Source organism: Macaca fascicularis, chromosome 6, assembly GCF_037993035.2.
Source record: "Macaca fascicularis isolate 582-1 chromosome 6, T2T-MFA8v1.1".
Lineage (NCBI taxonomy): Eukaryota > Metazoa > Chordata > Mammalia > Primates > Cercopithecidae > Macaca > Macaca fascicularis.
The window spans coordinates 142366076-142392498 of record NC_088380.1 but is presented as its reverse complement, the minus strand read 5'-3'; the positions used below and the strand labels follow the sequence as shown (position 1 = coordinate 142392498).

Sequence of the window (26423 nt, the reverse complement as noted above, 5' to 3'; positions counted from 1 at the left end):
CTCCTATGGTGGAGGGACAGGGTCCCTGTGTTCTCACTACTCAGAGGCTTACCCAAAAGACAGGGCCCTTTAAGGATCTTGACTTCCCAGATCGGAGATCTGGAGGGCCCCAGGGAGGCCATGTCCCAGGCTTCCACGCCTAGACAAGGCAGGCCTGAGTGGCCCCTAGCACTACCTGGGCAGGTGCACAGCCCTACCTCCAGGCTCTCCTCCTAGCCCTTCTCCCACCCTGCTCCCAAGCCCTCCTTGACCCCATCCTGAGAGCCCATTCTATTTCCCTACCATCGCGGTTTGTAGGGACCCAGTTCCTCTCTGGTTCTCAGCTGGATGCGGCACTGTAACAGAGACAGGACGCAGTCTTTTGTTTACCACTGCATTCTCAGCACATAGCCCTGCACCTGGCACCCAGTAGGTGCATAACTATTGTCTTGCAGATAAGTGAACAGAGATGGCAATCATATCTGCCTCATGCTGTCATGGTGGGTATTAAAGAAGATGATGGGTGGACAGTACCTTACATGATGTCTGGCACACAGTGAGCATGTCACATTGGCAGCTGCTAATGGTGGCTGCTGAGCTCCTGAACACTGGCCAGGAGCTGTGCACCCTGTTTGGAGGCCATGCTTGGGTTCAGCCACTCCCTTGACTGCCTCCCATTCTTCCTCTAGTTTCCCAATGCTTCTAGCCTGGCCTCAGGATTCCCTATCACTCAGGGCCTGGTATGACACCATTCTAGCACACTGTACAGGGAAAGCTGGGGTGGAGGTGGGCAGGACAGAGGATAGAACAAGATGTTGTCAAGAAACCTTCAAATGTCCCAGACTTTCTTAAGGAAAGTATTTCTTGGGAGACACCTCTCTTGGTGTCCAAGCTGTCTGAGGGCCCACAACAGATACTTGCAAACAGTTACTCGCAAACCTAGCCCCATTTCCTCCCCTTCCGGGGACAAGGTGCCGGGTGGTAAAGCAGGGCTGCTACCAGCAGTCAAAGAGCCTCATTGCTGAGCATTTTCCAACACCTGAACCCCAAACAGTTTTAAGACGTATGGAGATTTCCTTTCCCCTAAGGTAAGCTTTTCTGAGGCAGTCAGGATAGAGCAAAAAGCCAGCATGGGGCCTGGATGCCTGGGTTCTCAGCCTGCTCATGACAGCCTTCGTTCCTCTACATCTTTGCTTATGCCTCTGGGATGGGACAGAACAGCAAAGGTCAAACATTCCTCAGAAGCACCACCCTTGGGTCAAATTGAATTGTTCCAAGACATGACTCAATATGCTGAAGATGAAGGTGAAGATCTGCCGGTCCTGTGTCTCCCTGATGGCCCCATTTGTTTTCCTGCATCTCCCCATGTGCTGCAGTGGCCATGGGCCTTGGGGCATGTGAGACACAGCCTTGGGGCAGCCAGGCCTCAGGCCCTCCATGCGCCCCAGCAAGGAGCAGCAGCACCATGCTTAGAGAATGTGCAGACCCTGTCCTGGGCAGCTCCGGGGCTGGGGCAGGGGATGCTAGGCTGGGATGCTCCTGAGTGAGCTGCTGGGGCTCTGGCTGTGATACACGCTGAAACCCAGCCTCCCTGGGCAGAGAGGTCACACAGGGACTACTTAGAAGGTTGCCAGGGAAAGGAGTCTTCCCCACAAGGGCCAAGATCAAGCTGGAGACTGTCAGCCCCATCAGATGTCTGAGGTGACAGGAAAGGACTCTGGGTCCAGTTCTTCCATTACACATAAAAGGACTATGGGCCCAGCCTTTCCATTACACAGAAAAGGAGCATGAGGCTCAGGAAGGGCAGTATCTAACCTGAGGAGACAGGGAACTGAGTGGTAGAGCTGAGAATCAAAGTACCTCAAGGTACTGAAATATGTCTCCTGCCACTGCAAGCCTATCCTTCCTCCAGAGCCGGCACCCTCTCTGCTCCGCACAGCAAGTGCCTTCCTGTTCTTTCTACCCTCCTTTGGGAAAGCCACTGCCAGGAAAGATGCAGAAAACTCTTTCCCAGTGAGGAGGAACGAGAGATAAGGTTTGTGGTGCAGAAATGGCTACATCGCACAACAAGAAGTGAAACTCTAACAGGAAAGGCAAGGGCTGAAGGACAGGCAAGGGCAGGTAAGGGCAGGAGATGGGTGGTCAGGAGCAAGGCCTTGCCTGCTGCACTTCCTGGCATGTGGGCCAGGTGAGGTTGGGACGCTGGGCTTTTGGATGAGACATACATGCGTAGGAGTCCCAACTCAGCTGGGGCTAGCTTCGTGGGGATGAGACCAGTGTGTTCATCCAAGCACCATGCTTGGCTTAATGCTTTGCTGTTGCCATTGTAAAATATGGCATAATTTTTGAACAATGGGCCTTAGCATTTTGCACTGGGTACTGCAATATTTGCCTGCAGAAACCTCCCACGCCTCACTCTCACTGGTGGCACTCACTCACCAGTGGCTAATCGTGTGTTCTTGAGTAACTGTTTTAACCTCTGGGAGCCTGTTTTCTCATCGGTAAAATGGAGATAGCAGCACCTGCCTCACAGAATTGTTACAAGATGAATTAGGAGAACATATGCAAAGGTCCTAGCGAGTACCTGGCACATAACAAATACTTAATGACAGTTACTGCTTCAGATTAAATAGTATTAAAACCACACCTTGTTTTATTGTACTTCACTTCATTTCACTTCACAGATATTTCATTTTTTACAAATTGAAGGTTTGTGGCCAGCTTGAGTCCAGCAATGCTATTGGCACCATTTCTCTAACAGCATGTACTCACTTGATATCTCTGTGTCACATTTTCATAATTCTCACAATATTTTCAACCTTGTTGTAATCATTATATCTGTTATGATGATCTGTGATCTTTGATGTCACTAACGTCCTTGTTTTGGGGCAAAACAAGCTGCATCCATATAAGAGAGTCAGCTTAATCACGCTATTCTGACTGCTCCACCAACAAGCCAGCCATTCCCTATCTCTCTCCCTCTCCTCAGGCCGCCCTGTTCGCTGAGACACAACAATATTGAAATTAGGCCAATTTGTAATCCTACAATGGCCTCTAAGTGTTCAAGTGAAAGGAAGACTCATAGTGTCTCACGTTAAATCAAAAGCTAGAGCTGATTAAACTTAGTGAGGAAGGCATGTTGAAAGCTGAGACAGGTCAAAAGAGCTAAGCCTCTTTTGCCCAAGAGTTAACCAGGTTGTGAATGCAAAGGAAAAATGCTGGAAGAAAATTAAAAGCACTACTCCAATGAACACACAAATAATAAGACAGTGAAGTATCCTTATTGCTGGTATGAAGAAAGTTTGAGTAGTCTGGATAGAACATCAAATCAGTCACAACTTTCCCTTAAGCCAAAGCCTAATTCAGATCAAGGGCCTAACTCTCCTCAATTCTCTGAAGGTGAAGAGAGGTGAGGAAGCTGCAGAAGAAAAGTTTGAAGCTGGCAGTGGTTGGTTCATGAGGTTTAAGGAGAGAAGCCATCTCCATAACATAAAAGTGCAAGGTAAAGCAATAAGTACTGATGTAGAGGCTGCAGCAACTTATCCAGAAGATCTAGCTAAGAGAATTGATGAACGTGACTATACTCAGCAACATGTTTTCAATGTAGACAAAACACCCTTCTATTGGAAAAAGATGACTTCAGGACTTTCAGAGCTAGAAAGGAGACGTCAATGCCTAGCTTCAAAGTTTCAAAGGACAGGCTGACTCTCTTGTTAGGGACTAATGCAACTAGTGACTTTAAGTTGAACCCAGTGCTCACTTACCATTCTGAAAATCCTAGGGCCTTTAAGAATGATAATCAATCTGCTCTCCATGTTCTAGAAAAGGAACAAGGCCTGGATGACAGCGCATCTGTTTACAGCATGGTTTCCTGAGTATTTTAGGCCTGCTGTTGAGACCTACTGCTCAGAAAAGAATATTCCTTTCAAAATATTACTGCTCATTGACAATGCATCTGATAACCTAAGAGTTCTGGTGGAGACGTATAAGGAGATGAATGTTGTTTCCAGGCCTGCTAACACAGCATCCATTCTGCAGTCCGTGAATCAAAGAGTGATTTTGACTTCCAAGCCTTATTACTTAAGAAATATATTTCTTAAGGCTATAGCTGCCATAGATAGTGATTTTTCTGATGTATTTGAACCAAGTAAATTGAAAAACCTTCTGGAAAAAATTCACCATTCTAGATGCTCTTAAGAGCATTTGGGGTTCGTGGGAGGAGGTCAAGATAGCAATGTTAACAGGAGTTTGGAAGAATTTGACCCCAACCCTCACAGATAATTTTGAGAGCTTCAAGGCTTCCGTGGAGGAAGGAACTGCAGATGTGGTGGAAAAAGCAAGAGAACTAGAATGAGAAGTAGAGGCTGAAGATGGGGCTGAATGGTGCAATCTCATGATAGTATTTAACAGATGAAGAGTTACTTCTTATGGATGAGAAAGAAAGTTTTTCTTGAGATGAAGTCTACTAGTGGTGAAGATTCTGTGAATGTGAATGTTGTTGAAATGACAACAAAGGATTTAGAATATTCCATAAACTTAGCTGATAAAGCAGCGGCAGGGTTTGAGAGGATTGACTCCAATTTTGAAAGAAGTTCTACTGTGGGCAAAATGCCATCAAACAGCATCTCATGCTATAGATATAACTTTTGTGAAAGGAAGTCAATGGATGTGGCAAACTTCATTGTTGTCTTATGTTAAGAAATTGCCACAGCCCACCCCAACCTTCAGCAACAACAACCCTGACCAGTCAGCAGCCATCAACTTCGAGGCAAGACCCTCCACCGACAGAAAGATTACAACTCACTGAAGACTCAGATAATTGTCAATAATTTTTAGTACTAAAGTATTTTTAAATTAAGGTGTATATATATATAAAAATATATATATATTTAAAACATAATGCCATTGCACACTTAGACTACAGTAAAGTTATGTACATCCCTACTTCATCTCACACCACACCTCAGATATTACGTGTTACATGAAGTACACTAAATGAACTGGGGAACCAAAACGTTCATGTGACTTTTACTGTGATATTTGCTTTACTGCAGTGGTCTGGAACCGAACCCTTGTCTCTGAGGTATGCCTGTAATTACGGACTACCAGGTGACAAGGTAGATGCCTTGCTCAATAAAAGGATTTTAACAACCACGTCCCAGATCCCACAAACCAAGAAAGGGCCACAGGTCCCAGACACCAGCCTGTGCTCCCCTGGCCTCTTACCGTCCCGAAACGGTTGTGTCTGCATCTGCAACCGGATCTTGATGAGGTCCACGGGCCCTCCCAGCCCGACAGAGACCACACCGGCCACCATGCTGGCCAGGAGCAGGTCCGACAGTGTGCGTGGAGGACTGGCCTCGGGCTCCCTGCAGCGGTGCTGGCTGAGGAACCGCTGCGTGTTACTGAAGACCCCAAACACCACGGAGTTGTAGACGGCAATGCTGGCAAGGGGGAAGGACATGCCCTTGAAGAAGCCAAACACCTGCAGTGAAACCCAGAAGGAAGAGGCGTGAGGACCCGGGGCTGCCGTCGCAGGGCCTGCAGGATGGCAGGGAACACCACTGGACACATCTGCCCAGGTGTCAACGAAGAGAGGGGAAGAGGGTGCTGATGCGACAGGAGGCAGAGGGTCGGGGGCTGCTCAGGGGCAGGCATCCTTGCTCTGATGACAGTCCGGCTTCTGCAAGCCGCTTTGTTTCCTATGGGTGGTGTCCTGGCCTGGAACCCACATGTGCCAGGAGAGGCAGTGATCTTGGGCTGGAAAAAAGTCAGGCTGTGGCCACGGGGGAACCTGAGGAGACCTTAGGAGCAGTGGGCTGGCCAAGCACCACACGCCCCCACCTCATACACCACAGTAAAAACATTCTCCAGGCACTGGCCAGGGGCCAGGCCCTGGGGAGCAACCGTAAGAAAGAAACGGCCTCTGCCCTCACTGAGCTCATAGTCTGGGGAAAGTGAGGTGCGGAACAAATTGACAGGCAGTTACAACATAGGCAGCCTACTAAGCCTGTAGTATAAGACAGGGGTTCCCTAGATCCCTGAGGGGTGCCTGGGCCAGCCTGTAGATGAGTGCCCACCAGCATGGGTGTCTCCTGACAGAAGTAGCTGAAGGGGTTACACAAGGACACAGGATGCGCACACACAGGCTGCAGGAGGCTGAGGAGGCGGTGCTGCAGGCTGGGGTTCAGTCCCTTCCACACGGCATTCTTGATAAACACCACAGATGTGCTGAGGAAAACCGGAAAATTCCACAGGCCCTTGGAGGAGTCAGGGCAGCACACGCGTGCCAAATCAAATGTGAGAAAGTACTGGGAAGCTATTGTGCAGACTCCAGGCTGTGCACAAACCCACTAGTCCTTGCTGCACACACTGTACCCTGGCTGCCAGAGGCAGGGTGCCTCACACACACCAGCACATGCACACACACGTGCATATATACACACATGTATGCACACACACATGTGAACACACCTTGCTTCATACTGTTCTTCCATCGTAAGATCCTTCAGATAACTTGGATGTGGCTTAGCCATGAGCTGCTATGCCTCAGAGAAACCACCCGCAGTCCCCACCAAAACCCCGGAGCTGGGACACAGGCTGGCAGACACTGTCAGGAATGTGTGCCAAAAGGAGAATCAACAGCCACTTTCAGGGGACTGTGGACTCCCACAACATCACCCGGGAACACCAAGTGCTAGGCTTGCAGTGCTCGCCCCAGTTGTAAAGCAGCCGATCAAGGGAGTTACAACAACAGCCTGATGCAAGACACACTTCATCTGTGGGAAAACTCTAGGTGCTTGCAGGAGGCTTCCGAGCCCCAGGGCACTTGTTGGGATGGAGTCCGGTGGAGACAGTGGCTACATTGGGGCCACACTTCCAGTGACTCAGAGAAAAGTCAGAGGGCTGCGACAGGGTTCCACCTGATGGTTTCTTTAAATCAGGTCATTTCATTCAAAATTTTAAAGTTTATTCTAAATTCCAGAAAGAGTGGCCTCAGAAAGTGTTCCTGGAGCACATGCCAGTTCTCAAGAAGGGAGTCTGATATATCTTCTACAAAGTATCATTCAGTTTTCCCTTTGGAAAAGGAACACCTCAGGTCACATGGTCTCAAGCACCCTGGGCACAGGTAAACTCTGCTGTCTGGGCTCAGATGTGCCTGACTGCCGCCAGCCCAGATAAAGGGAGGTCTATCAGCACACGGTTTGCCAGTCACTTGTTCCTTTGTGAAAAACTGAGTGACCACCTTGTTTCTGCAGGAATTTTCCACACTGTGGCTCCAGATTCTTCAGGATTTCTCCATAGTGGTTACACAAAACCGGAGTTTTTCTTCAGTTATGCTGTGGTAGGTGGCGGGGTGAGTTTAGGTAACACGTAATATTTGAGGTATGGTGTGAGATGAAGTAGGGAAAATCGAGCCGAGTGTGAAGAGCAGAATGAGAGGTCCCCACCTGCAAGCCGGTGTCGGGCTGTGGCCCTGGTCCCTAGCCCGTGGGGTCCCAGGCAGGCATCACTCCACCCGCCCAAGAGGCACTTACGCTCTCCCTCCTGTACACCATGCGAATGCAGCTGAGGGTGTTTCCGTATCCGACGCCGGCCTGCAGGCGAGTCTGTGGAGAGAGGCAAGGGCATGGATCGGCTCAGAGATCACTCATAGCCCACTGCTCCAAAGATGCTGGGAGGGAGAGGCCCTGCTCATAGTGACCCCCACCAGCAAAGGGTCTGGGTTTCAGTCCAGGCCAGGCTGGTGCTCTGTTTCTGGCTTGCACTGCCTCCCTCTAGTGTCCCATTCAGACTTACTCATTGCAAAGAAGCCTGCTTTGCTGAAAGAATGGCAAAGGCCAGCTAGTTGTGCCAAATGATCGTATGATCCCCGCCTCTTGAGTATAAAAACTAAACTGGGACTCTACCCTATCTGCTGTCTGTTGCTGCCCCCTCCAAAATATCTTTGGGGGAGACCTGCTCTTCTTGTCCCTAGAACCACCACCCTAGGCCTCACCCCTCATCCTCACCAGAAACATGGCCTGAAGCCCTCCCTGGTCTCCTGCTTCTCCCTCACTTCCTCCATTTCTCTTTATACAACAGGCAGACTGATCATTTTCAAAGGTCAATGAAGCCTCCAGTGGCCTCCCATCAAATGTAGGATAAATTCTGCACTCTCCCTGAGACTGGGAGGCACCTGTCTCTCACCCCATGTGCCATCTCCTCTCCCCGGGCCCTGCATGAGCTGCATGTTCCCAGACCCTGCAGCAGCAATTCTTTCCTGCCTCCATCCAGCTGCCCCTACTGTTCCCCACTTCTGGAAGGCCCTTCCTCCAGCTCCTCCTCATCTTTTAGGTCTGAGTCGAAATGTCGAGTGGCCCCATGTGTTTGATTACATAGGGTTTATGTTGGGTCACCCAACTAGGGTAGGACCACCTGTGTTACTTTCCTTTCATCTCCAGAGCTGGGCACAGCCCTGGCACAGTGGTCCTTTTGCACTGACTGAAAAAGGACTGTATGGCTAAGGTGTGGTGGCCTCTAATGGAGGCTGGCTTTGGTGACCAGGGGCAGCAGCTGACTGGCACAGAGGGTCTGAGTAAGTCCACTCAAGACTACCCCTGCCCTAGCCTTAGAGGGTTCCACTTATTTTAAGATGTGCAGCCTATAATTCTCCATCAAAACACTTTGTCAGCATGCACAGCATGTCATGCCTGTGCACGAAGGTGCCATGAGACCACCGAAGAGGAGATACTATGCGGCCCAGTTTGCAGTGAGAGGCTGAGACCCAGAAAAGCAGGCTAGCTCTTCACACAAACCACCTGAGCTCAGCTCTGTGGACAAGTGGAGGAGGCCCTGGAAGGGTACATGTAGTTAAAATGGTGATCTCAGAGTTGAAGATCACAGGCAATGTTTTCCTGCATGGGACTTTTCTGCATTTTCCAACTTTCCTACAATCAGCAGATGTTACTTTCATTATTTGTAGTTTATGTAGTTTAAAACTAATGTAAAGTATACAACTCATATGGAAATACATTTTCTCAAAAACAACAACAACAACAAATTAATGTCACATGTAAGGCTAAAGCTTCATTGGACCCACCTTTTCTCTCACCCTGCTCCTCCCCTGAGTTTATGACCATGGCTAATAACATGGCCAAGAGTTTGAGAAGCACCCATTTAAATAGTTTTATAAACATATGTAGCCATAGGAAAATATAGGAAATAGTACACACCCTGTTCATAAGTATTACTTTCATAATCAGAGAAGTGTGTTTACTGACTCACTCAACCAATATTTGTTCAGGGCCTATTTTATTGGAGGCACTATTCCAATCTCAGGGAATTCAGCAGTAAAGAAACCAGAGTCTGCCCTCATGGAACTTCCAATCTGGTGGAGTCAGAAAAGATGGTCAATAAAAAGTAATTCCCAAGTAAATATATATTTTAGATGAAGACAAGTACTATAGAGGAAAATAAACCAAGGATAAGAAGAGCTGGTTGATAACAAGGAAAAGGTAATTTTAAATTGGGTGGGGGAGACTCCCTGGAAGATGCAGCAAGATGAGAACTGGGCCTTCAAGGTCTTCTTGTTGAGCAGAACCACAGAGGCCTATGTCGGAGTGGGATGTCCACAACCAGGACAATGACTTGGGCCAGGTGGTAACTTAGGAGGTGTTGGAGGGGTGCAGGTGTCTCTCTGTGCCCCATGTAAGGCTGTCATGAGGTCCAACACTCTCCCAGGGCTGTCCCTGGAAAGTGAATCCACAGAATGTTTGACTACCACCCACCCGCTGCAACAAGTAATCAAGTTCCTGCTAAGAAAATTGAGTGGTTGAGTCACTCAAGCCAATAATACATGAAGGAACTCAACCTGAGAGCCAAACCTAGATCACAGAATAATTTCAAAGCCATGGAACAAAGGTCTGTCAGGCATGCTGACCACTCAGGTAGGCTGGCACTGAGGCCAGCAGCAAAGCCCAAGTCTCTAGGGCCCCCAGTGATAGCAGGAGAAGTCATTTAATTGCACCAACTGCATACTGACCATCATATAAAACTGACCTCATTAAATCCCACAGATGCTGTAAGGCATGGATACTGGTCCCGTCTTACAGATGAACACAACCGAATATAAAACTGACCTCATTAAATCCCACAGATGCTCTAAGGCACTGATACTGGTCCCATCTTACAGATGAACACAACTGACTCCTTACATTAGTTTCCTGTTGCTGCTGTAACAAATTACCCCAAACTTCATGGCTTAAAACAGCATGAATGCATTCTATTACAGTTCTAAGACCAGAAATCTGAAATGGGTCTCAGTGGGCTAAGATCAGGGTGCTGGCAGGGCAGCACTCTCTCGGGAGGCTCTTGAGGAGAATCTGTTTTCTTGTCTCCCCCAGCTTTTGGGGTTCACCCCCTTTCCCAGAGCCCCAGCATCATGGCTCCCCTTCTCTCCCTGCTTCTGTTATCACATTGTTTTCTTCCTCTTCTGTAGGAAGAAATCTAAATCTCCCTCCACCTCCCTCTTATAAGGACACTTGTAATTACATTTAAGAACCTCCCCGATAATCCAGGGTCATCCTCCCATCTCAAGATCCTTAACATAATCATACCTGCAAAGTTTTCTTTTGCCATGTAAGATGACATTCACAGGTTCCACGGATGAGGACACAGGCATGCCTGGGGACCATCATTCAGTCAACCACACTGACTCACATGGTTTCCCCAGGAACCTGGCCCCCTCATTTGGTTCATCCCCAAGGTCTTTCACTCCACAGGACCCCAGAGGCTGCTATTTCCACCAACCTGTAGCCTACTGAGACCAAAACAAGTCCAGTCCAAGCTCTTAACCAGGTGTGACTGCCCTGAGGGTTGGGTTCTCTGACCTATACATAGTGTTAGGTATATAATATGTACTCAATGAACACCTATGAAAGACAAGAGAGAAGAGAGTTTGTTCCCTAGCCCAGCTTCAGTGCTTTTAGTTATTAGGAAAAATATCTCCAAATCTGAGGTGTCCAGGGCCCTCATTTTGGGCCTACAGAATGGATGATCTTGCCATTATCTTTCTCATCTCTCCTGGTTATGCAGAATCAATTTTAAGACTTGCTTAGATTTGGACTCTTTCACTTTGGCAAACCTGCTCCTATTGTATCAAGTAAGATAAAATTAAGTATAATTGTATATATTTAATGTACCTCCCATATTAATATCATCCACATAAACCTCCATGAAAGCTGAGTTGCATTTGACTATTTAACATGAGGTTATATTTTGTAAATATTTAGTGCAGCATTAATTTTGATTGTGTACTTTTCTTCTTATATACAGTTTTCTCAGGTCTCTGACACTTTCTTTGGTCCTTATAGAGAATGGGGGCCCTGGATTCTGTGAATGCAGTGGATACATCTTGAAGATCATGGCCCTTCATGCAATATTTAGCTGAAAACTATGAGCTTCATGTCATGGGTGCTATGAATCTCATGCTACTCCAGTTCATGGTGTCCCTCCCATTGGAAGCTCTCAACACCCCACAGCTGAAAACGCAAGGAGAAAAGGATGAGTGCTCAGTGTCAGGAGGTGAGGTGGCTGGAGCCTCAGTGCTTCAAGTTGAGTCACTGCCTGGCCTGCCCCTGGTCTGGCAGAGCAGGCCATGCCCTGACTGTCCTGGGCCAACATGCATGCCTCAGACTGGACTGGGTAGTGAGGGGGCAGCCTGGAATGGTGGGGAGCATGCTGAAGCAAAACAAGAACCCCCAGTGGGATGTTCATGAGAAGGAGGCAGACACCCCCCACCCCAAAGCCTGTCCATTGCAGTCCAGTCCCAATGGTCTACAGGAGTGGTCCCCAACCTTTTTGGCACCAGGGCCCAGTTTTGTGGAAGACAATTTTTCCACAGACCAGGGTGGGGTGATGGTTTCGAGGTGAAACCATCAGATCATCAGGCATTAGATTCTCATAAAGAGCAGGCAACCTAGATCCCTCACATGCGCAGTTCATAATAGGGTTTGTGCTCCTCTGAGAATCTAATGCTGCCACTGATCTGATAGGAGGCAGAGCTCAGGCAGTAATGCTCGCTTGCCCACTGCTCACCTCCTGCTGTGCGGCCCAGTTCCTAACAGGCCACAGACTGGTACTGGTGTGGTATGGGAGTCGGGGACTCCTGGTCTAGAGGCAGCCAAGCCCTTACTAGAAAACCTAGCCACACTGCATCAGACATAGGTACCAGCCAGGCCTCCTCAGCCTAAGACCATGTAGCCAAGGGCACAGGAAGAAGTCTTTCACTGGGTCAGCAGCACAGGCCTTGTAGCTGGGTGAGTTCTGGGACCCCAGAAAAGTGACTGTCTGCCTCCCTGCGCCCTAGCTTGTCTATTCATGATAGTAGCATCATCTCGCTCATTGCTGTATCCTCAATACCTCCGTGAACAATCTTCACGACAGCCCCACCAGGGAAGTGCTACTTGCCCACTTTACAGACAATGAAACCAAGGCTCAGGAAGGTTAAGTGCTATGCCCAGGTCACTGGAGAGTAGGTGATAAGGCCAGGATTGGATTTCCAGTTATTCAGACTTGCCTGGCCCTTTCTTGGTGGGCAGGGTCTGTTGAGAAAACATCAGCCAGAAGGAAGGAAAGAAGGTGTTCTGGAGTGCAACAGGGGCACTCAGGCCGAACAAAGACTGGATGTCATGTCTCAGGAGGGCTTCCCTCCAGAGCTTCCGGGCAGAGTGCAGAGAAGGGAGAGACTGCCTTTTCAGGCAACCGTGGCCAGGGAGCTCCACTCCTGTAAATTGTGCTAAATCCAATGGCTAGTGTCCTTAGGAAGGACAGGGAGATCTGACACACAGAGACTCAGAGGGGAGGCTATATGAAGACAGGCAGGGCCTAGAGTTACGGAGCCACTGCCCAAGGAGTGCCAAGCACTGCAGCAGGCACTGGAAGCTGGTAGAGGACCATGTGGCAGGTTCTCCCTCAGAGCCTCCAGAAGGCACCAACACCTTGGTTTTGAACTTCCTGTTTCCTGACTTGTGAGGAAATAAATTTCTACTGTTTTAAGCCACCCAGTTTGTGGTTGTTTGTTACAGCAGCCCAAATAAACTAATCCATACCCTCAAATTTTTATCATTAAATCTCTCACACCCAACAGTGACTTGTTACCAACTTATATTAAGTCAGCCTGGGTTTTAGAGAAACAATAGCCCTTTTCCTTGCCGAGATGCTGGGCCTGTGGCAGGCAGTTCCACGGTCAGTGACTGAGCATGCCACCTGGAGAATGCTTGTTCATCTTTTGAGGTGTCCCACTGACCGCCAAAGAGAAATTTATAAATACCATTTAAATCAGAGAATTGAAAACACATTCTCCAACTTTGGTGAAAATCTTCCCGGACATTGTCACATGATGTGGTAACTGAGCAAAACTTAACATATATTGAATGATGTTGATAAAAATAGCAGCTACCAATTTTGAATCCCCACTGAGTACCAGAAACAATGCTTATAATCTTATACTGACCCTGTAAGCCAAGGATTCATATCGTGTTTAACAGAAGGCTATACAAGCAGGAAATGGCAAACACAGGATTCACACCTAGAGCCTGTGTGGTTCCAAAGCCCATGCTTTCCGGCTTGGCCATGCTGCCTCCCCACTGACCCATTCCTGTGAATTGGTTTGTTGAATGATCCCTGGAGGAGACACACTGGGAATGACTGAGGTGAGTTTGGGAGGGTGAGAATCGCCAGGAACAACCAGCACTCTCATGGAGACATTAGGGAGTGCATCTGAGTCCTCCAAGTCTCCCCAAGGCCCAGCCCTGGAGAGGTATGCAGCAGGCAGCTTGAACTTGGCTGAGGTCCAAGATGGCCACTCATTCAGCAGGTGCTTATCCAGGGAGGCTGTGCCCAGCTCTGTGCTGAGCTGCATTCTGAACAGGAGAGAATCAGAGGCCACAGGCTAGGGAAGCCAGGCCTGGGCAAGGTAACCAGCCAGCTCTCGTGGAGGGTAGAGGGCTCAGTGGGCAGCTACCACAGAGGTAGGAAAGGTTTCTGAGGACCTGACTTGGCTCTGGACAGCCCTGGGGAGTCCAGACATGGGCCCTAACTCTGGGCAGCCATGGCTCAGCCTTGATAGGCTAGTAAGTTCATTTCAGACATGAACTTGCTGCACAGCCCTCCTTGGTGGGCTCTGAGATCCAGGGCCTGGGTGTGCAGGGCTGGCAGGAGGCAGGCAGCAAGGCCCCTAGCACACTCTGCAATCCCATTCTCCCTGGGCCTCTCCCAGCACCTGCACCACACCACTTGCTCAGCTCACTATGTGCACCATACACACACTGGCCTTCTTTGTTTTCCTGGAGAATGTACATCGCAGCCTGTTCCCACCCTTGGGCCTCTGCACTAGCTTGTCCCTCTGTGAGTAGCACTCTGACCCCAGTTCTGCACGTCTGGCTCTTTGTAACATTTGAGTCTCATCTTAGCTGCCTCCCTGGCAGAGAGGCCATCCCTGACTCTGCAAAATAGAGAAGGCTCTTGTCACTGTCTTTGCCATCACCTTGTGTGTCCCCCTAGCACCTACCACTGTCCATAAATGTTTTGTGCATCTGTTGTGTTCCCTAATTATTGTCCACCAGTGTCCTAAAAATATCTATATCCTTGCCTGCCTCCCTCACTCCTAAGTTGTCAAAGCCTAGGTCAGCCTGGAAGTAAAGTCTACTTTGGAGCTTTGAATCCAGCACTACAATGCCCTGCTCTGAGATCTGGGGCAGGATCCTGAACTCTGCACTTTACTCTCCTCCTGTATAAAATGGGAAGATTATACCATTCCAGGAGGGTCGACTAAGCCTGCTTCACTCACCACTTTGTGTGCCCATCTCCCAGCACTGGGTCCTGCCTGCCATCCCCCTGCATTGGGACATCCCCTGGGGAGCCTAAATGCCCCCTTTTACTACTTACTTAAAGTGTTTCTTCAAATATTTAAAACAGGTAGACTGATCTTCCCATCAAGAAGAGGGTGAACATGGACCCTGACCTAGGAGAGGGTCCATTTTCATACAGGAAGCAAGATGGGGAGAAAGGACATTGCAGCAGCCATTTGAAAAGGGCCTGTGAGGCTCCTCTCTGTGCACAATCCAGGCAGATCTTTAGAAACGGATCTGGAAGCCAGTCAGCAGTGAGGAGGCACAATTTATGGCTCCGTTCCCAGAGCATAGCTCTAGGTTCTGCTTACCACTGGGGACTGGTGCAGGGGTGGGGATGGGGTGAAAGATTGCTCCTTTGCAGTATCTCACACCTCAGTTTTTAACTTGTTGTATGATCTGAGATAAGCCCCTTCCCCTTTCTAGGGAACACCCCAGAAGAAGGGGCTTGGATAATTCCAATGCCAGGAAGGCCCCACCAGCTCCAGAATCCTCACACCTATGTGCTTCATCAGGTAATGATGGGTTCCCATCTCCAATCTAGTTCTCAAGTTCTACCTGGACCTCTGAGTGTTTCGAGTCTAAATCAGACCTCCTGGCACTCCCCTCCCCCGGGCTGGCAACAGAGAGTCTGCCCTGGGCAGAAGACTCTCTGGGAGATCAGAAACAGCAGGCATAGTCCCAGAGGCAGGTCAGCTCCATGCCTCTTTTTAAGAGGAAATGAGAAACATGGCTACTGTACCTTGACCGTGTCCAGAGGGTGGCCGACGATGACACTGGCTGCACCTGTGGATCAAAAAAGAATGCCTGGTAACTCAGCCCTTGGACTCCTGGCTTGCACCAGCCAGTTCTTGGGACAAAATAGTCACTCAGTTAGTCAATGGTCAGTTGCTGGGGTAGGGGGAGTGGGTGGGCTCCAATGTTTTAGGCACTGGCCCATGCACCAAGGAAGGCAGAGAAAATAGAGTAAAACAAGTAATCGCTCCATAAAAGGGAGGCAAAGGGACTGGAACAAGTAGATATTCACAGGCAAAAGAGTGAAAGAGTGGAGATAGACACCCTACCTCATACCATACACAAAATTAACTCAAAATAGATCAAAGATCTAAATGGGAGAGCAAAGCGATAAGATTCTTAAACTAAAACACAGAAAAAAAATCTTGACCTGTGATTTGCAGTGGACTCTTAGATATGATAGCAGTGGACTCTTAGATATGATAGCAAGGGTACGACTAACTGAAGGAGTGGAGGACATGCCACACCAAAATATAGCAGATGGGTATATTGATTATTTCAAGTTGAAAACATTGAGAAATCATAACTTCTGAAAGGGTGAACTGACCTGCCTCTTCCTGCATGCAGCAAACAATAAAGATTCCTCTGGGAGGGATACCCTCTCCATACCAGGGTAAGAAAATAGCCCTTATTAGCCGGGATTCGGAATTGAAGGCTGCAATGGCCCTGAATTCATACTTAATGAAGCAATCCTTATATTCCACCTGTTTTATACCCCCCACCCATACTTCTAGTGACTCCTCTAGCAAAATTCCACCACCCTAGCCAGATTTTCTTTGTCCTGCCATTTCTTCTCACATTGATCACTCTTTGTTTAAAAAGTATGAAAAGATCTTGTGTTGGCCACTTCTCCCGACTTCACTCTCTTGGCAAGATCCCTATGTCATGAAAAACTAATAAAATCTGTATTATTTTTCTCTTGTTAACCAGCCTGGTGTCAATTTTGTTTTTATATTCAGGTGAAGAGACCAGTAGGAGCTAAACAGGGGGTCAGAGGTTATCTCTAACTCCCCTACACAACACAAGAAATAATAACATTCATAAAAATTGAAAACTTTTGCACACAAAAGTGAAGACATCCTATGGAATGGGAGAAAATGTGTGGAAATCACATATTTGGTAAGAATTTAGTGTCCATATATAGAAATAACTCTTACAACTGAATAATTTTAATGGGCAAAGGACTTGCACACACATTTCTCCAAAGATGATATACAGATGACCAACAGACACGTGAACAGAGGCTCAACATCTGTAGTCATTTGGGAAATGCAAATTAAAACCACGATGAGAGTCCTCTTCACATGCACTAGGATAGCTATAATTGAAAAAAAGTGGGAAAGAACTGTTGGCAAGGATGTAGAGAAACTGGAACTCTTGTACGTTGCTTGTAGAAATGTAAAATGGTGCAGCTATGGTGGAAACAGTTTGGTAATTCCTCAAAAAAGCTAAACACAGAGCTACAACCTAACCCAACAATTCAATTCCTACATATATACCCAATAACAGAAAACAGATACTCAGACAAGTACAAGTACACACACATCATGGCAACATTGTTCACAATAGCCAAAAGGTGGAAATAATCCAATTATCCATCAACTGGTGTATGAATAAAGAAAATGTGGGATATTTATACAGAGGAATACTGTTTGGCAATAAAAAGAAACAAACTATTGATGCATGCTACAGCATAGAGGCACCTCCAAAACATTATGCTAAATGTAAAAAGCCAGACATAAAAGGCAAGGTATTGTATGACTCTACCTATATGAATTATCCAGAATAGGTAAATCCATAAAGACAGAAAGTAAATTAGTGGTTGCCAGGACTGGGAAGAGGTGGAAATGGGAGTGATTCTTGAAGGGTACAGCATCTTCTTTGGTCACGAGAAAAATGTTTTGGAACTAGACAGAAGTGACAGCTGCACAGTGTTGTGAATGTAATAAATGCCACTGAATTATACACTTTCAAATGGTTAATTTTCTATTATATGAATTTCCGCTCAAAAAGTGGGGCAGGATATGTGTAAAGAAAAGACCTGAAAACTTTCAGTTACCTGCAGGTTACTTAACTTCTCTATGTCTCACTTTTAGCATGCATAGAGTGGGATTAATAACAGCACCTATCTCCTGCTTCCATGGTAAGAATGAAATTCAGTAATGCATATAAAATACCTAGCAGAGAGCCTGACACCTACAGGATACTCAAATGTGAGTAATGTCACCATAGAATTTTTTAAAAAGAAGACCCATTTGGAAAAGTGATGAATACACTGTATCTTTTCACAGAAAAAATACCTACACAAACACACACTCACAAGACTTGTACAATTTGAAGAGAACCAAGGCTGCCCCAAGGCCACTTAGATTAAGAAGCCCTTTGTATTAGTTTGTTCTCATGCTACTATCAAAGACATATACAAGCCTGGGTAATTTATAAAGGAAAGAGGTTTAATCAACTTACAGCTCCACATGGCTGGGGAGGCCACACAATCATGGTGGAAGGTGAAGGAGGAGCAGGTCATGTCTTATATGGCAGCAGGCAAAAAGAGAGCTTGGGGAACACCCCTTTATAAAGCCATCAGGTCTCATGAGACTCATTCACTACCATAAGAACAGCACAGGAAAACTCGCCCCCATGATTCAATTACCTCCCACTCAGTCTTTCCCATGATACATGGGTCTCTTCCATGACACATTACGGGAGCTACAATTCAAGATGAGATTTGGGTGAGGACACAGCCAAACTACATTATTCCACTACTGGCCCCTCCCAAATCTCATGTCCTCACATTTCAAAACCAATCATGCTTTCTCAGTGGCCTCCCAAAGTCTTAACTCATTTCGGCATTAACTCAAAAGTCTACAGTCCAAAGTCTCATCAGACAAGGCAAGTCCCTTCCACTTATGAGCCTATAAAATCAAAAGCAAGTTACTTTGAGCCTGTAAAATCAAAAGCAAGTTACTCTGAGCCTGTAAAATCAAAAGCAAGTTTCTAGAAAGTTACTTTCTAGAAACAATGGGGGCACAGGCATTGGGTAAATACACCTGTTCCAAATGGGAAAAATTGGCCAAAACAAAGGGGCTACAGGCTCCATGCAAGTCCAAAATCCAATGGGGTAACCAAATCTTAAAGCTCTGAAATGATCTCCTTTGTCTCCATGTTTCATATCCAGGTCATGCTAATGCAAGAGGTGAGTTCCCATGGTCTTGGGCAGCTCCATCTTGTGGTTTTGCAGGGTACAGCCTTCCTCCCAGCTGCTGGCATGAGCGTCACCCACAAGTTAGCAAATGCTATCAACATAGCTGATCTGCATGCACTGCTGCAGAGGAAAGTGCTCTGAGAGGTACAACCGGTGAAGGAACTGAGGGAGAAAGGAAATGGGGTTTCTTTTTTAAAAAATAATTTTATAAAAAATTATAATGCCCATGAGGCTGGCAATGAGTGCCTGTGGCTTTTCCAGGTGCATGGTGCAAGCTGTCAGTGGATCTACCATTCTGGGGTCTGGAGGATTGCGGCTGTCTTCTCACAGCTCTACTATGCATTGCCCCAGTGGGGACTCTGTGTGGGGCTCCCACCCCACATTTCCCATACACACTGCCCTAGCAGAGGTTCTCCATAAGGGCCCCACCCCTGCAGCAAACTGCAGCAAACTTCTGCCTGGACATCAAGGCATTTTCACACATCCTCTGAAATCTAGTGGAGGTTCCCAAAGCTCAATTCTTGACTTCTATCCACATGCAGGCTCAATACCATGTGTAAGCTGCCAAGGCTTGGGGCTTGCATCCTCTAAAGCCACAGCCCAAGCTGTACATTGGCCCCTTTTAGCCATGGCTGGAGTGGCTGGGACACAGAGCACCAAGTCCCTAGGTTGCACAGAGCAGGGGGGCCCTGGGCCCAGCCCAGGAAACAATTTTTTCCTCCTAGGCCTCTGGGTCTGTGATGGGAGGGCCTGTCGCCAAGGTCTCTGACATGCCCTGGAGATATTTACCCCACTGTCTTGGTGATTAACATTTATTTCCTTGTTATTTATGCAAATTTCTGCAGCAGGCTTGAATTTCTCCCCAGAAAATGGGTTCTTATTTTCTATGGCATAATTAGGCTGCAAATTTTCCCAGCTTTTATGATCTGCTTCCCTTTAAACATAAGTTCCAATTCCAAACCATATCTTTGTGAATACATAAAATTGAATGCTTTTAGAAATCACCTCTTGAATGCCTTGCTGCTTAGTAATTTCTTCCACCAGATACCCTAAATCATCTCTCTCAAGTTCAAAGTTCTACAGATCTCTAAGGCAGGGGCAAAATGCCACCAGTCTCTTTGCGAAAACATAGTAAGAGTCACCTTTATTCTAGTTCCCAACAAGTTCCTCATCTCCATCTGAGACCATCTTAACCAGGACTTCATTATCCATATCACTATCAGCATTTTGGTTAAAACCATTCAACAAGTCTCCAGGAAGTTCCAAACTTTTCCACATTTTTCTGTCTTCTTCTGAGCCCTTCAAACTGTTCCAACATCTGCCTGTTACCCAGTTCCAAAGTTGCTTCCACATTTTCCGGTATCTTTACAGAAATGCCCCACTCTACTGGTACCAACTTATTGTATTAGTCCATTCTCATTCTGCTAATAAAGACATTACTGAGACTGGGTAAATTATAAAGGAAAGAGGTTTAATTGACTCACAGTTCTACATGGCTGGGGAGGCCACACAATAATGGTAGAAGGTTAAAGAGGAGCAAAGTCACATCTTACATGGTGCCAGGCAAAAAGAGAGCTTGTGTAGGGAACTTCCCTTTATAAAGCCATTGGATCTCATGAGACTTATCCACTAGCATGAGAACAGCATGGGAAAGCCTATACCCATGATTCAATTACCTCCCACAGGGGTCCCTCCCGTGACACATGGAATTATGGGAGCTACAATTCAAGATGACATTTGGGTGGGGAAACAGCTAAACCATATCAGCCTTGTTGTAGCAGTTGGTGACTGAAATTGAAAGGGAAACTGTTCTTCAAAGACAAATTGCCAAGCACACTGATGAAGAAGGAAATATCTGCATTAGTAGAGGTGATTTAACCAGGTAAGGTAGCTAAGGGCTCCTGGATTATGAGATATTTTTAGGGACAAAGAAACCAGCTAATCCCAGAACAATGAGTCCCTGGGTCCAAAACCACCTGTCCCCTCTCATGCCCTGCGACCTACTAAACTGGGCGGAGGCAGAGAGGTGGTAGCAGCAATTGACCCTTCCCAGTAGTGGGGGGAGGAGCGCTGGTCCCAAGCTCCATGGCTTCCTCCATAGTGAGTGCACACATCCTTCAGCTCAGAGCAGGCTTAGATCCAGCCTTGAGCCAACATCTCCCTGCCACCCATTTGAAAGCAGGGGATTTGAGATTTTAAAAATGGAATTATGAGGTCAGTGGTTTCCAGACCTTTGCACTTCACAAACCAGTAAAATCTCACAAAATGTGTATGTGTGTGGGGGTAATATTAAAAAAAAGGGCAACATTTTGTTACGTAAGTTTGTTTGGAAAGAGTTAAGATGAAATTAAGATGGCAGATTCTGGTGCCAGGCAGCCTGGGTTGGAATCTTAGTGCCAATGCTAGATGCATGGTCTTAGCTAAGTCAGTGAATTTCTCTGTATCTCAATTTCCTCATCTGTAAAATAAGGATGCAACGGTACCTGCCTCTTTGGGGTTGTTATAATAACTAAAGAACTATACATAAACTGACACAAGCGATCACATATTGCAAGATTCAATTGACATAACATATCCAGGAAAGGCAAATTTATAGCAAGGAGATTAAGGAGAGGGAACAGCATTCAACTTCAAATGAGGGATCTTACTGGGGGAGGGATGAAAACGTTCTAAAACAAATTTATGGTGATGGCTGCACCACTGTAAAATTACTAAAAGGCATTGAATTGTATATTTGAAATGGGTGAATTTTATAATATGTACAATAAACCTTGATAAAATTATTTTAAAAGAATACATATAGCACTTAAACAATACCTGGCACCTAGCTAGTAAGTATTCAAGTGTAGTAAACACTTATCATCATTTTATGGAAGCCAAAAAAAAAGGCATGTTATTAGTTTGGTGCAAAAGTAATTGCGATTTTTGCCATTACTTTCAATAACATCACCAAAGTAAGGACAATACCAGAATAACGCACAAAAATCCCCTACTTGCTGTGAGTTGGGGAGGGTTCGCGTGTTATCACGTTTGGGGGTGGGGAGGGGTATCAGAGTCTTGGAACTACTCTGACTCAGCCCTACCTTCCAGGGCATTTCTCAAACCAAGCCATTTGCATCCCTACTGAAGGTGGTCTGCTTATTTAAGGGGCAGCCCACAGAAGTGTCTCCACTCTCTGCCTGCCCCGCTGAATGGTGGAATAATGTCCAGTCAAAAAGGGCCTGGATATGCCAGGGGACCGCAGCCCCCTGGCTGGGACAGTTAGGAGAGGCGGGTCTCAGCCCCACCCAAGGGCATCTATGCCAGCAGACTTACTCAATGTGAAAGGAGCCACCTCTGCTCAGGAAGGTGTGAAGCAGGGCTCTGCAGCCACCGGTGGGGGTAGAGAGGTGGTCTCCTGCTAGGTAGGAGGGGAGGAGTTAGGATCCAATCTGGTTTGTTTTTCTTTTCATCTTATTATCTTTTTTCCCCCCTTTGGTGAGGGGCTACATTTGCCAACATCCCTTTTAGGATAACCCTTTTAGATGGGTCAAAAGAAAGACTTTTTATTTGATTTTATTACCATTAGCAAAGTCCCTCAAACTTCCCCCTTTCCTAATAGCTGAGAAAAGAGGGATAGACCTATTGGAAAGAAAAATGGAGAAGCAAGGAAATGAATGCAACTTTCGCCCAGGCAACCCATCCCAGGCCCAGTAAAAATGTGGCTCCGGGAGCTGTGGCGAAGGGACCAGTAGACCCAAGAGTACCCAGAGAAGGTGCCTTGGAGGTAGGCGATGGCTGACGGCTGGCGGCGGCTGAAGGCAGTTAAGTGCTCCTTGCAGCCTGACAATGAGCACCTGCAGCCGGCGCTCCGCTCCCTGCTGTGAGAGCTCCACTCCTTCCAGTCGGGACGCCCTCTAGGGCCGGCCTGATCTCGAAGCCTGGCTCCCCACGACCCTGCGCCCCGCAGTCAGCAGGCAAGCGCCACCCTCATACATAAGTTCCCGCGAGTCACGTCCGCAATTCAGGTGTGCACCAGGTCACTGAAGGGTGTGTGCGCCGCTAGGAGCCTCCATTGGCTGTGGGCTTTGACCAGCTGTTTAATCATTACTGCATCAAGTCCCACGGTTCCTAACTTAATGAGCAAAGCAGAAGCTCAGCCCGAATCGCTGTGAAGCTCTAGAATTTAGCCCTGGCAATTGCCAGACCACCAGGGGGATCTCGGGGCCGGGCACTCCCCAAAGCAGGCTGCGCGCGCAACGGGGAGCGGGATGGGCGCGCACCGAGGCGCAAAGTTTCCTCAGAGCACTGCGGCAAACTCCACCAGGCTCGCTCGCTCTGACCGGGGGTCCCGGGTAAGCACGCTCACCTCCGATCCAGCCCGCCGCAAAGTCTTCCAGCTGGAGGCTTCCCATGGCCGGTGCTCCGGTCTCGCCCTCCCGGAGTCGGGGCAGTGCTCACTTAGGGTCAGTGGGGCATGGCCCGCGGGCGCTAGCGCGCCGCAACACCAAAGTCGGAGTCTCCAGCACGCCGCAGGTCCTTCTCCAAACCCAGCCCCCGAGTCACCCGCTGCGCGGGCTGCCGCGCTCACCTCTCCAAGTGCCGGAGGGCGGCTGACATCACGCCCCCAGTGGACCTTAAAGGCACAGCACTCTGGGTAGTTAAGGGTGCGCTCCCCGCGGCTCATCCCAGACCCAAAAAGGCAAGGGTCATCAAGTGAAATTCTTAGTCCTTCCTTCTCCGGGTCCCTTCCTTGCCAACTTAAGAGCCTCGGCGCCTTTGAAGTGAAAGTGCCAGCCGCCCATCCAGAGATGGCATTTAGTGGCGTTGCTCCTATCTCCCTGTGCTGTGCTGACAATGCTGATTCCAATCAGCGGTGGACTCTCTCCCATCCCAACGCTGGGCAGTGATGCCTTTTTGTTCATCCCAGACATGTCCCACTCAGTGCCCCGTGTCTAGAGCAAGCACCTGGTGGTTCAGGGTCATGTCTAACTTTCAGCTACAGCTCTCTAGGGGCCCAGCTCCCTGCCTGGCCCTGGCTCAGCCTACACTGTCCGCCCTGGGCCAACAGAAGGTGGTGCTCTCTACCTCAAACTCCCTCTCTGTAGTCAGACCCTACATTCAGCCAGGCCCCAGGCCAGAGGCCCATGCTCACTGGAGAAGTGGCCTGTTGTGTGGAGAGGCTTTTGTTTCAACGAGAGTTTCTTTCCTCCCCTCCTAAGAAGACTCGAAGCCACCCAGCATTCCGGTAGTTTCCAGCAGGGACTCAGCTGTGGGTCTCAGCCAAGATACCCCAACGTTGACAAGAATGGTGGAGGGTATGGTCAGGAGGAAGGGGCCTCTGCTGGGCCTGCTGTTGTCCCCCTGGACATATCCATGTCACGTCATCCAGGTTAATATGCAGGGACAGTCAGCTAGATCTCCTTCTTCCAAAGCAAGACAGCCTGACCACCAAAGCTTGATCCTACAAAGGCCTGTCCACTGAGAAGTGGGGACTTGGAGGTGAAGGGCGCTTCCTGCAGCATTGCTCCCTCCCCTGCCCGGGCACACAGAGAGTGGACCTGTGTCTGGAGAGGACAGCCCGGGATGGAGTCGCCCGCCTGGCTGGGGAAGTATTGCAAAGTTCCAGGGAGGAGTGGAACCATCATACTCCATCTCTGCACCTCAGCTTCCTGCTGTGCATGGTGACGCACTCAGTCTTGAGGCTTCAGAGTTACCGTCAGCATCAACCCGAAGCTGTGCCCTGCCATGCCCGGGATATATGCCTAGGGCCGCTATGAGAAATGCAGGTCTCTGAAGAGTGGCCCTTTAGTGAGTTCACCATTGGAATGCATCCACAAGTGGAAAGCCTGCCAATTCTCAAAACCTACTCCTTTGGAAGACCACCTAAGGGGTGCCAGGCAGATTGTCCCCTCAGTCCTGTGTCAGCACCAATTGAGGAGGTCTTAAGTTGTCAGGCAGTGTCCCTGGCAGCCCCAGGATGGCCTCCCAGGCCCAGAAAGCTGCTGCTTGAACTGCTAATGAGTTGGAGCAGAGCAGAAGGAGTGGGTCACTTTCCAAAATGAATTACTGCACTCCATTCCCAAATACGTGCCACAAACCTGCCCATGGGGCGCATCACCCAGGGAAGTGCAGGGAGGACCCTAGGTTTACCAGCAACCGTGGCCAGGCCTGGAGAATCCCAGACTACAGGGCTATGAGCCCAGGCCGAATGCTGGCTCTGTGGCCGGGATCTAGGCCCTCCCTTCTTCCTGGCCTTTGCACTTCAGAGCACCACTTGCAGTGTGCTGCCGTTCACATTTGCATTCTACACTCGGGAGAGGGCAGGGCAGCTACTGGCCATTACACAGAGAAAGAAACTTCACAGAGAAATCCACTCCCTGTGTGACTAGGGCCAGAAAGCAACCCCATTTCCTCTCTCCCTCAGTTCCTTCCCCAATGATGACCTCTCAGAGCACTTTCCTCTGTAGTGGGACATGCAAATGGGCTATGCTGATAGCATTTGTTAACTAGTGGCCCACTCATCATTTCTTATTGACCCTTTCAGGCCACAGAAATTTCCTGAGCACCAGTCTGTGCTGGTGCCTTGCTTTTGGGAAAGTCTCTGAGAGGAGACAGTCCGTCTGAGATGCTACACAGAGGTGGCTGTAAGAGCACTGGGGAGAGAGTCCATTGTTCTCCAGGAAGCAATCAGGCAAGGCTCTCCAAACCTGGAGTCTCCTGGCTGCACCTTTGGTCTACAGAGCTCCACAGCTCCCACCTCCCCAGGCACTCTCTCAGGCAAGCCAACAATCCCCTCCCCGTGTCCACCTGCCACACTTGGGCAGCAAAGGCCTGGGCCAGCTGTGCATGCCTGACCTGCTGCAGTGAAGGCCCTGCCCATGCCGCCTGCTCCCCTCTGCTTCCGGATTCCTGCCCTCACCCAGCTTTCCTCCCACTTCTCCAGCTGTTCTCATCTTCTTCCCTGCTGCCTTGGCCCCTTCTTATGCTTAGGTGTGGATTCCTCAGGGCCCCATCTGGACCCTCACCTACCCGCACCTCCCATCTCTTAGCGTATAACCCCCACACCTCGCTTCTGACTCCAGACGTCCCTCCACTCAACACCTCCACCTGGGTGGCTCAGGTCACCTTAGCGCATCCCTCGATGAACTCTCTCTTCCTCCTCCAGTGCCTCTTCAACTTAGAGAAACACACCTCCACCCAGTGGCCACCCAAAACAGAACCTTGGATGCCATCCTCCATTCCTCTCTCCCAAGGTCTTATCCCACCAGCCACAAAGTCCTGAGTGTCTATCCCCTCAATGACACCCAGACCTCACTGGTGTCTCCGAATGTGGCTCAGCCCAGGCCTGTGCCACTGCCCTGCCTGGATCACAGTGGACACGGGTTCCTGGGTTCCTCTGCCCCAGTCCTATATCTACCCTCCAGCTGCTGTCCCAGTGAGCTTCTGAAATCTTGAATCTGCTCAGTTTAGTGACCTTTGATGACTTTCTGTGATCTTGAGCATAAATTCCAGTTTCCCAGTGTGTTGTGTGTAGCTCTGTGAGACTGGGTCTGGCTACCTTTCCAGTTCTC

General features: G+C 48.5%; 1 protein-coding gene across 46 annotated transcripts in view; it reads right to left on the bottom strand.

The window, feature by feature from the left end:
* SLC25A48 (solute carrier family 25 member 48) overlaps positions 1 to 23553 on the bottom strand; it is a 66792-nt gene extending 43239 nt beyond the window's left edge. For 38 of the 46 annotated variants that reach the window (XR_012414595.1, XR_012414598.1, XR_012414599.1 and 35 more), the window contains exons 1-4: positions 23219 to 23417; positions 15613 to 15656; positions 7518 to 7589; positions 5206 to 5464 (exon numbers count right to left, since the gene is read on the bottom strand). Coding sequence is in view for 16 of the 46 variants with exons in the window: in XM_073995188.1 (XP_073851289.1) it covers positions 5206 to 5464; positions 7518 to 7589; positions 15613 to 15656; positions 23219 to 23264 (421 nt within the window). In the remaining 30 variants the exon portion in view is untranslated. Of the gene's footprint in view, positions 1 to 5205; positions 5465 to 7517; positions 7590 to 15612; positions 15657 to 22185; positions 22207 to 23218 lie in introns of those variants that run through there. The other 8 variants (XR_012414608.1, XR_012414611.1, XR_012414605.1 and 5 more) reach the window with 2 other exon arrangements.
* Positions 23554 to 26423: the final 2870 nt, after the last annotated feature.